This window comes from Taudactylus pleione, unplaced genomic scaffold (assembly GCF_031769625.1).
Source record: "Taudactylus pleione unplaced genomic scaffold, aTauple2 ptg000198l, whole genome shotgun sequence".
NCBI lineage: Eukaryota > Metazoa > Chordata > Amphibia > Anura > Myobatrachidae > Taudactylus > Taudactylus pleione.
Genome location: NW_028284600.1, coordinates 12,089,987 through 12,103,585, shown reverse-complemented (window position 1 = coordinate 12,103,585; position 13,599 = coordinate 12,089,987). Strand labels below are relative to the sequence as shown.

General features: G+C 49.4%; 1 protein-coding gene across 1 annotated transcript in view; it reads right to left on the bottom strand.

Annotated features, from left to right (window-relative positions):
- Window positions 1-274: 274 nt before the first annotated feature.
- The window catches only part of M6PR (mannose-6-phosphate receptor, cation dependent), a 39,096-nt gene continuing 25,771 nt past the window's right edge, over window positions 275-13,599 (bottom strand). Inside the window, exon 7 of the mRNA XM_088476907.1 lies at window positions 275-1,224. Coding sequence (XP_088333033.1) covers window positions 1,102-1,224 — 123 coding nt within the window. The 3' untranslated portion in view covers window positions 275-1,101. The remainder of the gene's footprint in view (window positions 1,225-13,599) is intronic.

Here is a 13,599-nt window from a genome sequence, read left to right as displayed (position 1 = left end):
ATAAACAGCTGTTTGTTGCGTTTGTGCTTTGTCGAGTTCAGGAATTGGTCAGTGTGTGCTAACAATCAAGTTTGCTATACTGTAGATATCAATGATGTGTAATTTAACAACTAGTCACGGCGCAATGATTATACCTTGAAAGTACCAGACACGGTGTGAAAAACAAGCGCCCACTTATACCCACCTCAATCATTTTAAATATACATTGTATTTATACCCAGTGACAAATTACAGACTCACCCATCGTTTTTTTTTTTTTACTTTATTTATTTTATAAAAAAACAAAAACAAATCCCAGAAACTCACCAATAAGTCACACAAGATATAAACACCCATAGTAAGGTAGATGCCCGAAAAAAAAAAAAGAAAAAAAAAAGGTATTAGACAAGAGGCAAAGCAAGGAGGTGTAATGGTGATTCTGAGGCTGCACTAAGTGTGAACCACACAAACCCACGAGGTCTACTGCATTTTCTGCTTGTTTGCAAGTTTTTTTTTGTGTGTTTTTTTCCATTGTGTAAAAAGTGAGTTACAGACATTGTGTCCCCAAATTTGGTGAAGTTATACAACTGACCATATAAACAAAAAGTATACCAAATCTTATTTTTCATATCTAAAAAGTAATTTAATCTGCTATTAAATCCATCAGATAAAAGGACTTTTTTTTTTTTCTCGCCTACGTTTGCCGATGTATCCAGTAATACCAAAGTCTCTCTGTAGACTTCTGCCTCTTTTCTATCAGTTTCTGGACGTGTCCTGAGTTTGTGTTTTGGTCTTCAGGCCTGTGGCTTTGCAGTGCTACTACAACAGGAGACATCTGGCTTTGCTTCTTACTACCATGAGAAAGTACGATATTGGCTATCCTCTCACATACATCACGTAGCAGGAGCCTACCCAGTGCAGAATTACACTTGTGCCAGCAATAACTCCACAAGGGAGGGAGGAAGGAAGGAGGAGGTGGGGGATGACGACTTTGATCCCATACTGCAGCGGAGAAGCATTAGGAAAGAATAGAGGTTCTAAAGCAGCAGGGAAGAAAGTGATGGAAGGTATGTGCTTCTTCCAATTGCTATGTTTCATAGAGAGGTCATAGGTGACCCACAATCACATAGGTAGAAGGTGGTCGTCTCTTTCTTCCGGCTCCTCGCCAAGTTGATCATCTCCTACTCCTCGGTACGCAGTCTCTGAAGATCGAGGTTGAGATCGGCAAACAAAATCACATCCGTCCTAAAAGTGAATGCATTAAAGAGCTCAATCAAATTTCCACCCAGACAGTAAGGTCAGCTCATGGATGCAATCCTGTCCTAGAACATTGCGCAATCCCAACTGCATGCTTGAAACTCCACCATATATGTACAAGTGAAGGGTTCTAATTTTCTGTAAAAATCAACCATATTAAAGAGATTATCCAATGATGTTCAATTTTTCAAAATGCCCAAAAGTCGACTACAGCCTCCCATACAAAGCTCTCCATCACACCCCTATCTACCCCACATCTCCTCACATAATCACTCTTCGCCCTGCTAAACACAGCAGTGCCACCTACTCCTGCTCCTACCCTTGGAATGTCCCCCCATGCTGGTAGATCCTCATCCAGCTTTCAAAACTCATTGTCTTCATTCTGGCCCATCTCTCCTCCTCCTAATTCTCCCTAAATAAAGTGTCCACCCATATCCCCTATAGATTGTAGGCTTCAGCGAGCAGTATCATCTCCTTCTGCCTTCCCTACATAATTATGCTAACTGTACACTGTAATTATGTAAGTGAAACGATATAATAAACAAGGCCTGGTTAAATGTTCCAGAAGCCCTAGGCTAATTCACTTATTGCAACTCCCCCTCTACACAAACACACACACTATTGCAATTAATCTCCGTGGCCACCGCCAGCATGGAATAATTTGCTCCTCATTTTATTCCCTTTGCTGCCACCTCAAGTCCCCACCTCCTTCCTCCCCCCCCCCTCCACCAGTCCTGGCGCTCTAGGCTGCAGCCGATCACGGATTAGAATTTAAAAAAAAAATATGATCTCATTATAAGCCAAATATCAAAAATATGTTACTTCAATTTAAACATCTCTAGTAAATATTATGTGTTTTTAAAAAAAAAAAAAAAAAAAAAAAAAAAAAAAACGAAGAGTGTAGCATGGCAACCATCTAAATTTTGGGGTCAAGTACCCTTGATCAAAGCTGGATACACACTAGGTCGACGGGTTAGCCGGACACATTTGCCAATCGTCTGCCCAATGTGCCGGGCTTGACAGCTCAAATGGGCAGGCATTTAAAACGCCGCCCAGTTGAGCTGTCAATCACCGCCGGGTCCCTGCAGCATGTGTACGGGTGATCAATGGCTCGCCCGTACACACCAGCAGATGACCGATGTATATCTTTCAGATATATCGGCCATCTACTGTGCCGACAGCAGATCGGATATGTCTGTGAACGAAGTCGTTCACAGACATATCCGCTGATCACACCTGACGATGCACTATAGATATATCGCCCATTCAATGGAACAGGTGATATATCCATCAGTGTACCCAGCATTAGATTATAGGATGTGAAGCTTGCCTGCATTTGATTGAGGTTTTTTTTACAGTATAACTCATCATCCTCAGTCTACCTATTTCACTACAAGCAAAGTGAATGTGTTTTTCAATGGTTAAGCAAGCATCACAGCAACAGAAGGTCATTAGTCCTGCAGAAGGAAGGCTAATTAAATGCATCAACAACAACAAAAATAAGAGATATGCTAAGACCTTACCTTTGTTATCTCTATTTCTACAAAGTCCATAGGGATCCACAGGAGACCTTGGGGCATAGGCGATGACGTCAGTCTCGGGCACCTCAATAAACTTGTGCTCCCAGGATGCACCGGGCCCCTCTCCTATACCCCGCCCCCAAGCCAAGGCACCTCAGTTTCGTAACAAGCCAATGGCCGGAGGAGGAGAAGAGAGAAGGAAGAATTTCTGGAACACACAAGTATCACACTCTCACATACAGAAGGAGACGGAAATCGGTGACCAGAACACAGCCCAACTGCAGCACAGGTGCGACAGGGTGGGAGTCCTGTGGATCCCTATGGACTTCGTAAAAATAGAGATAACAAAAGGTAAGGTCTTACCATATCTCTTATTTTCTACTGCAGGGTCCATAGGGCTCCACAGGAGACCTTGGGGATGTCCCAAAGCAGTCTCCTTAAGGGTGGAAACGCTCCTGTGCAGAGAGGAGAATCCGCCGCCCGAAGGAGGCATCCTGAGAGGCAAAGGTATCGAATGCATAATACCTTAGGAATGTATGGACAGTAGACCAAGTGGCTGCCTTACACAGCTGAACAGCTGAGGTACCACGACGAGCTGCCCACGAGGGACCCACAGACCGAGTAGAGTGAGCTTTGACAGAGGACGGAACAGGAAGGCCCTCATGAATGTAAGCCTCTGATATTGCCAGGCGAATCCAGCCTGCCAACGTCTGCTTAGTAGCAGGCCATCCTTTCTTTCGGAAACCAAAAAGGACAAACAACAAGTCTGACTTCCGAAATGAGTTGGTATGGTCCACATAGGTCTTTAGAGCCCGTGCCACATCCAAGGAGGCCTTACCAGCTGAGAGGTCTGGGGAGTTAAAGGCTGGTACTAAAATTTCCTCATTAAATGTGGAAGCTGGATAAAACCTTAGGCAGGAAACCAGTGCGAGTACGAAGAACCGCACTGTCTTATGAAAAATCAGAAAGGGAGGACGACAAGAAAGAGCCCCCAAATCTGATACCCTTCTGGCCGAAGCAATGGCCAGAAGAAATACAGCTTTAATAGTATGCCATTTTAAATCCACTGAGCCCAGTGGTTCAAATGGCGGTCCTTGTAGAGCCCTAAGTACCACAGACAGATCCCACTGAGCCACCGGTGGGATAAAAGGAGGTTGGATGCGAAGCACCCCTTGCATAAAGGTATGTACATCCGGAAGGGTAGCAATCCTACAGTGAAACAGAAGTGACAGGGCAGAAACCTGCACCTTCAGAGAAGCAAGGCGAAGACCGTGATCTAAGCACGCCTGTAGAAATGCTAAAATCCTGGATAATCTAAATGTCTGAGGATTATAACCTCTGGGGCGACAACATTCAAAGAAAGTGTGCCACACTCTGTGATAAATTCTCGCAGAAGCAGGCTTGCGAGCTCTGAGCATGGTGTGGACCACCGAGCTAGAGAAACCCCTGGAACTCAAGAGGGCAGTTTCAAGAGCCACGCCGTCAAAGACAAATGACTTAGGTCCGGGTAGAGGCAAGGACCTTGCGATAATAGGTCCGGACGCTGCGGCAACAGCATTGGAGTGTCTATTGACAGACTCTGAAGATCTGCATACCAGTGACGTCTGGGCCATGCTGGAGCTACCAGCAGTAGCATATCTCCTTCCTGTTTCAACTTTCGGATTACCCGAGGTAGAAGGGAGAATGGAGGGAACAGGTAGACAAACCGGAAGGTCCATTTGACCGACAAGGCGTCCACCAGCAGTGCTTCCACGTCTCTTGTCCTGGATCCGTACCATGGCAGCTTGTGGTTGTGCCGAGATGCCATCAGATCTATTTCGGGAAAGCCCCACTTGTTTACCAGAAGTTGAAATACTTCCTGATGAAGTGACCATTCCCCTGGGTGTACGTCGTGACGACTTAGGAAGTCCGCTTCCCAGTTTAGGACTCCCGGAATAAACACCGCTGATATGGCTGGGAGATTCACCTCCGCCCAAGTCAGGATGCGGGACACTTACACTAGTGCTGCCTGACTTGAGTGCCTCCTTGGCGGTTCATGTAGGCCACTGTGGTGGCGTTGTCTGACTAGACTTACACGGGTTTTCCGTGAAGTATGAGCCTTGCTTGTTGAAGAGCCCTTAGAACAGCCCTTAGTTCCAATATATTTATTGGCAGCACGGACTCCTCCATTGTCCACCTTCCTTGGAAGAAGTGTGGACCTGTAACTGCACCCCAGCCCCGGGGACAGGCGTCAGTCGTCAGGAGGACCCGCTCTGGAATCCAAAAGGGGCGGCCCTTGGCAAGGTTACTTGTATGAAGTCACCAAGTCAGAGACAGACGTACCTCCGGAGACAGTACCAACGTCTGCGGTCTTATCCGGCATGGAGATCCATCCCATCTGGACAGGATCAGTGTCTGTAGAGGCTTGGAATGAAATTGGCCATGCTCCACCATGTCGAAGGTGGACACCATGGAGCCCAGCAACTACATTGCCGAGTGGATCGACACGCGGTGACTGCGCAGGCAGCTGCGAACCCGCTACTGCAGCGTGGTTATCTTGTTCCTGGTTAAGAAAATCCTCTGTTGTTGAGAATCCAACAAAGCCCAGAGATGTAGCATCCTCTGTGAGGGCGTCAGTGAGGACTTCTCCTAGTTGATCAACCAACCGTGGTTTTGTAGCACTGTCAATGTCAGTTGCAGATGCTGAAGAAGCAATTCTGGAGACCTGACCAGCAATACCAAGTCGTCCAGGTAGGGTAATAGACGGATCCCCTGCAGCCACAGTCGAACCACTCTCTGCAGTACCAATGCCTTTTCCTGATCCATTTGTTGTCCCGTAAGGCAGAATTGATGTGGAGGTCTGTTTTGGAACGAAAGGGTGTACCCTTGAGAGACCACTTCTATTACCCAAGTGTCTGTTGTGGTATGACACCAACACTGGGCGAACTGAAGAAGTCGGCCTCCCACCTTGGGGTCCCCCAAGGAGAGGCCCGTACCGTCAGGCTGAAGGTTTAGCCTCGGGCTTGGCAGCTGGACGCCTAGCACTCCAGGCCTGCTTTTTGGGCTTTGTGACTTTCTTAGTTCCAAATGGTCTGGGAAAGGACTGAGCCTTGGCCTTTCTCTGAGGGCGGAAGGACCGTAATGACAGTTCCAGAACTCGAGGGTAATGGAGCCAGACTTGGCAGCCGCCAAAGTGTCCACAATTTTGTCCAAATCTGGACCAAAAAGTACCTGGCCATTGAAGGGTAAACCTTCTAACCCTTTCGTGAACTCAGCATCCGCCCTCCAAGATCGCAACCAGAGAGTGTCTAGCCGAAACTGCAGCCGATGAAATAAGGGATGTTAGCATACTAACATTCAGAGTAGCCTCATTCACATATGTGGCTGAATCTCTGAGGAAACCTACCAGTTCCACTTGTTCACTGATAGCTTCTACAGGCAAGGACGCCTCCAGGGCATTAGCCCAAAGCTCCATTGCCCTGGCCACCCAGCATATAGCCATAGCTGGCCTAGCCACTCCCCTGAAAGGGAATAAATGACCTTTAAGCATATTTCCACCTTCCTGTCCATGACATCCTTTAATGATGACATGGATGGCATAGGGAGTGTCGCACTTTTGACAAGGCGCGTAATATGAGAATCCACCTGAGGAGTTTCCCATTTAGAGAAATACTTCTACTCGAACGGATAAGTGGTCTCCAACCTCTTCTGTGGCTGAAATCTCCTGCTTGGAGTTTTCCATGCTTCTTCCAAGTGTTCAACCAGCTGATCAGACAGCGGAAAAGCTGTCGCTAAACTTTTAACTTCTTTAAAGTAAGCATGTTTGGATTTGGCTGCTGGGGTATCCTCATCCCCAATATCCATGGCCACATGGACCGCACGGATGAGGCCGTGCACATATATTTTGGACTTGAGCTCCGCCTCTTTTAGAGGTAGCTCAGATTCAGATAAGTCCTGTATTTCCCCATCAGTTGACACATCATCCTGATAGTACGTAGACTGGGAAGACAGTGGACCTCATTCAGAGGCGGTCGTTAGATGTAAGCGGTCGCTCTGCATGAGGGCGGCCTCTTGCATCTTGTAGTGCCACCTCTTGGTCAATTGCTAAGCTGTGGGTTATCACCCACAGCTCTAGCGACCGACCAGGGTGACGGTCGCGATGGTGAAGACCATCGCGACCATTGGGGCTTGCGACGAGACCCTAAGGTTGGGTCTCGGCGCTCGCAAGCCCCAGGGAGCTTCCTGCTCTGATTGAGCAGGAAGCTCCCCACTGACATCACTGCTGATGTCAGTGGGGCCGCCCCCAAAAGGCAAGCGTTCCTTCGGGAATGTCTCCATTTGGCCGGCCACACCCCCTGCCCGCCTCCCAAACGGGGCGAGCTGTCACTCAACATCGACAGCTCGCCCCCTTTGGTGCGAGACCCCAAGCGACGGAGCGCCCGTCGCTAGCCAGGTCTCGCGCACATCGGAGCCGGCTCCGACGTGCGTATGCCCAGTGGGGGAACATCGACCCGGTTGCGAGCTCTCACGACCAGGTCTGAATGACCCCCTGTATCTCTTTCCGAACAGAACGTTGGAAAGGCTCCCCCTGTAACACCTCCGTCAGGTTTTGCACCGTATTGGAGAGTGTGTTCACCCACACAGGTTCTGACTGTGTTTGGTAGGGAGTAGGTTGTAAAGGCATACTATGAGCCAAAGCCAACTGTCTGGAGGTCCCCTGTGACGCAGATGGCATAGCAAGCTGCGGAGTGTACCCCAATGGTGGGGTCACTGGTGGTGCAGCAAGCCGACCCATCAGGGTGTTTAGTGCTTGTGCAAAGCAAGCCCATGGAGGCTTTTGAGAAGAGCTGGGCCCAGCAGGTAATCCTGCATTCCTGGTACACAGGGTACACAATCCTCCGACAATAATCTCTCCCTCTCTTATTCCAGCCAAACATCTGTTGCAGGACTGTGTGAGGGGGATATCAGCCTGACCAGACTCACTGCCAGACATTATAAATGTATGTGTCAAACTCCTCAGTACAATAATCATTTGAACTGTGAAGCAAATTAACCCCTGAGCAGCACTGTCACCGCAAGGGCTAGTGAAAGAGAAAGTACAGGGATAGATAAAATGGCTGACAGAGAAATACAAGCAGACAGCACTAGCACAGACACATACAATGCCAGGAAAACCTGCACTATACTGTGCTATCAACAACTAGCTAGACCTTGTGTCTAGTAGAAAACAGGATTTTGGTACTTACCGATAAATCCCTTTCTCCGATTCCACAGGGGACACTGGAGTTCAAGACAGTGGGGTATAGACGGTGGTAGAGCAGAGCCTGGCACTTCAAATAATTTAAAAGTGTGACTGGCTCCTCCCCCTCTATGCCCCATCAGCCCCAGTTTAAGAACTGAGCCCGAGAGGAGACGGAGGACAAGAGAAAAGAAAACGAGGAGAAGGAGAAGACCACAGAACGGAACAAGACCGACTGAATGAGAACAGTGGAACCCATAACAGGGAACCATGCAGTCACACAACCATAGAATGAACCCAACAAAACGTCAGGTACGCAGCGCTGGGCGGGTGTACAGTGTCCCCTGTGGAATCGGAGAAAGGGATTTATCGGTAAGTACCAAAATCCTGTTTTCTCCTTCATCCACTAGGGGACACTGGAGTTCAAAACAGGGATAAAAAGACAACTTCCAACCTGATGGAAGTGCGTAGTCAGTACCAACTGCCGGCCCGAACAGTGTGAAAACAACCAGGAACTTAGCAGTAAAGGAGCACGAATGTAACCCCACCCAGGGAGAGCTACCAATATAGGGAAACATCCCACACAGCAAGGCCAGGGCAGCAGGACAACCATGCAAGTACCCGTCAGGTACCTATTAGTGTGATAAAATATCAACAGATACTGAACAGGAAAACCCAACCAGGCCCCCTGCGTGGAACATAGTGACTGTCACACTTATGTAAAGATGTGCCCTAGCCCAGAGATGCGCTTTGGTCCATAACCCCAACAGATTCTAGTAGAATAGTGTCGCTAATCTCAATGTACAAACTATGCACCCACACACCAGGGAAACTCTAAAGTGTAGAGCCAACTGATTAAAAGAGCAGAGGGCTGCTAGGACAGCCGCTAGGCTCCGTAAGGGAGATTAACGTTATGTATGTCAGGTTGCATGAAATAGGAGCATCTTCCTAGGCATTAGTGAGGTAAGCTCTTACCTGTGAGCGACCAGAAGCACTCTGGACGCTATGTAGAATGTCACTGACCTTTTATCACACAGCAACCCGCCATGTTAGGTATAAAGAGTAGTTTCAGTGGGCTAAGACCAATGCTCCACAGCACGGACCTTAGTCTGGAGAAGTGCAGTAGAAATTACTGTGGAAACTAATAAAATGTTAGTGGAGACAAGGTGGTCGTATAACAGGACTCTAAATTGAGCCTGTTCTGTGGGCGGCCCAAGGCCTCATGGTATGAATTGTACCTAAAGGCCCTTTTGAGACTCATTTTATTGAGATATGCGACAAAAATATGGAGTATCGGAATAGATACTGAGAAGGGTACCTGTTCGGAAATATTAATACAAGTGCACCACTGTAGTTGTAATGAGAATAGATCCCCCGAATGGAGCACGCCCCAGGACATGTATAGGGACCATACTAGAAGCAATGCCCAGGGAATTGTGACTATCATTATGTAAGCTGCAGAACATGACTCTAGTTTATAGAACCACCATATAATAGGAATGGATATAGCCTACAGCTTATGGCAAACCCAGACGGCTACGCATCCGTGGAATAATAGGTAAACCTAATGAATGTGGAAGTATAAACATTATATATTCATACACACACACACACACACACACACACACACACACACACCAATTTCTAGGGAGAGATAGTGTAAAGCGGAGTCATTGTACCAACTACCGCATCAGGAGCGTCCCAGCCTCCAATCGTAGCATCTTTAATTATGCTAGTATGTTATGGTAAGGATAAGACGCGATATCCACATATGCATACGTGTACCTACATACAAGTTTAGTAGGCGACGATAATATTTAAAATAGAACCTGAGCATAATTAGCGCCATGGAAGGACAAATTCACTCCAGCATGTATATATTCTAAAGCAGGGCTGGTATAAAAAACAACATATACTAATATATATATATATGTGTGTGTGTGTGTGTATATATATATATGTATACACACACACACACACACACACACACATATATATATATACCGTGGCTTACCTCCACGCCGGGAGGCTGCTCATGTGGCCGTCATTCTGTTATGGCGCGTAGAGGCAAGATGTGTTAGCAGCGTGCTGTCCCAGACTGGTGTCGTTCCTGGGACTTCTGTTACTGGTGTACTCGCCTTATATATTATGAGCGTGCGTGCTTCAGGTGAGCTATTTTAGCTCCAGACTAACCCGTTTTTCGAAGAGGGAATCAAAAAGACGATCTCAGTTTAGGCAGAGTAGCTAGTACACCATGGAGTAACCTTCACAGGCTATGATATCAGGCCATTAGATTAAGCTAGGCACCCTTTGTTATAAAGCCAAGGGGAAGCCTGACAGTGGGTAATACCCTGCGCTGCAATGACGGCACTGTGTCCCGTCAGCCCAGCGCCTCTAGCCGGGAATGTGCACAGGCTGAGTAACTGGCCCCTCTCAGAACCGCATAAAGCGGTGTTATAGTGCAAACAGGGGTTTAGGCTAGTTCCCATTCTGCTAACAACTAGCTATGCACAGTAGCTAGCACTATACAGAACTGGAAGGTTTTAAAACCAGCCTATAATGTAGTATATGTGCTGGCACCTATATAAGCCTACAGCACCTGGTATTCCCAGGTGGTCTCCCATCGAAGTACTAACCAGGCCTGACCCTGCTTAGCTTCCAAAATCAGACGAGATAGAGGGTGTTCAGGGTTATGAGGCATAAGCCTGGGGATGGGACGCAATAATGTGCTAACCCTGGTTACGGGTAAGCTATAACCATAAGTTTTGGCCCCAGCAACCAGAACAATGACTAGTACAAGTACTATACATACTATATATCTTTAATTAGGTTAAGCCAAGTGCCCTTTGTTATAGAACCAAGGGGAAGCCATGACAGGGGGTAACACCCGTTGCTTGCAAACTCCACACAGCTAGGACCACGGTGGGAAGAGAACCCACAACCTCACTGCTGCGAGGCAGCAACGCTAACCACTACACTGTCTGGCAAAATGGCGGGACCGTGTCCCGTCAGCACAGCGTATTTAGCTGGGAATACTCCTGTCATACAGTGACGGACATTCCCTATTATTTACTGAAGCACTCCCAAAAAGGGAGGGGTCTCGTAGGAGACCAGTGCTAAAGCACTCCCTGCTGCAGGTAGTGCACTGAGCTATACTGCTTGTGTGCAGGTAGATACTGCTGCCCATAATAGGGAAGCAGGGGCGCTGTTGTAGTCGCTGGACTGTATGCATTCCTGAATTACCACGCTGTGTGAGCCACTGATATACTCCAGTCAATACAGCGCTACTTGCCCCCGCAGTAGAACCGCATAAAAGCGGAGTAGTTGAAGGTCCAGCCGGTGCCGATAACACGGGAGGAGTGATCATGGCTCCTACACAAGCGAGGGGGGCTTAATCATCATTTGGAGGAGCGGGCATGTAAAGTTGCTCAGCACAGCCAGGAGCTGCGTAACGCAGTGTCTCCTCCTGTTAATAGATGAGAGCTGCTAATCGCTAAGGCAGTGCTGCATTATGCCTAGCCCGAATACTGAAATGGAGGGCCCAGGTCTGTAGCGCGTGGAGTGCGCGCCACCAGAAAGCCTCCTCCCTGTACAAGCACTGCAACAGCGCCCGCACCTCCCTGCAAGAGAACGCAGCATACAGGGCGGGAGGGTGCGCAGTGCAACGGAGACCTCACCGCTGTCAGGAATAGAGATCTAGATGGGAATTAGAACCAGGGGCTCCACCATCATAACCAGTAGGGAGATTAGCTTTTAACCCACTAAGCCACAGAGGCTTCCCTACTAACAGCCATGCTGGGGAAGGGGCAGGAGACCCGGACTCTGCCGATTTCAGCTATGGCGGGTCCTGTCTTCCAGCCTCTCTCCTGAGCAAGGGGGGGGGGGGAGGGGGTCAGCGCTTGCCCACCTGTGTTGGAACTGACTGCTGGCATTGCTCAGGCAGGATGTTCCAGAGCGTTGTACAGGGAAGCGGCATTATTACAGTGAGCCGCTTACTAACCTCAGGGATGCTGCTGCAGTGCAGACTACATGAGGGGGGATCCCGTACAAAGGCACAGCTGTGCTCATTTCTCTTTCTAACCGCAGCGCGGCACGCGCTGTCCTTGAGCCCAGCGTTTTGGCCTTGGCCGGGTCGCCGCTAAGCCCCGCCCCCAACGCCACATTAATGGCGGTAAATCAACCCCGTCTCGCTAACGGGGACTCTGCACTACTAGCGCTATGTTATCTTCCAGCCTCTCTTCTAGGCAGGCATAGCGCTGTGAGAGCCAGCGTCGGTGCTTCTTCAAATAAGCACCGGCACAGCAACCAACCGCTAAGAGCGCTGTACCACGCTCTACAGCGGCTAATGAGCATAAGCCAGCGCCGGTGCTTTCATACAAGCACCAGCGCGGCAACTTAGAGCCGCGTTGAGCGGCTCCTTAAGCCCCGCCCCAGCCCCGTTATGCAGGGCTATAATAGCGGGGATGCAGACTTCCGTTATGTAGCTGTGGGACGCAGCAGTCTCCCTCCCTGCATATAGGAGTGAGGAGCAGGCGTCTTCAATGACAGCTGCGGGTAGCACCGCGCTGTCACCAACGTAGAGGGGTCTCTTGCTTTATCCATCCCCTCATTTACATAGGAGAGGGGGAACAGTGGCTAGGCTAAGCCAGAGACCCGGACGCTGACTGCCGAGTGCAGCAGCGGGTCTCATCAGCAGCTCCGACACTGCCTGTTTACTGGCAGGGGGAAGGAGGCTGTGTAACAGCCGCGCAACGCGCGCTGTCCTGAGCCCAGCATTTTCGCCCACCACTCCAGCTAGTCAGGAGTGGTGGGATATACTTACGGGCTGTTGCGGCCGGGATGCTGGGCTGAGGGGGCGGCGAGGAACCCGGACACATGCCGGTGTCAGCAGTGGCGGGTCCGATGACTCCATCTGCTGGTGCCCGCTCCTCAGGGTCACCGGACACAGGCTGCAGTAGCCGTGTGGTGCCCTCCCGGCGGCTCCCCCGTAGCAGGCAGACTGTCACAGCAAGCAGTCTGCCTGTCCTCAATGTTGTTTAAATAAAAAATATGAAAAAGGCTGGAGACAGCCTGATGTGCTACCGGCTCTCTCGGGCACATTCTAAAAACTGGGGCTGATGGGGCATAGAGGGGGAGGAGCCAGTCACACTTTTAAATTATTTGAAGTGCCAGGCTCTGCTCTACCACCGTCTATACCCCACTGTCTTGAACTCCAGTGTCCCCTAGTGGATGAAGGAGAAATAGTGCTACATACACTGACCTGCTGAGAGGAGAGGTATGTAGGGGGGTCCAGGCACTGCAACTCCCGGTGAGACCAGCGTTTCAGCACATATAAAATGGACGCCGGACTCATAGGGGGCGTGTCTGAGGGAGGAGAGCTGCCTGCAACCGCCAGACCGCAGTGGAAAGGCGCACAGTGCAGCTGGGGAGGGGCCGGCTGTGCAGTACAGGGAAGACCCGCTCCCCTGGCATGCTATTAACCCCCGGGATTCCGACAACGTCCGCACGCTGTGGCCTGCTATCCCTGATGGTATAGTGTCAGAGCAGGCGCAATGCCTGTTAAGACGCGCAGCCGCTTCCACAGGACCCCCACCTGGGAAGCCTACAGGACTGTGACGTCAGCAG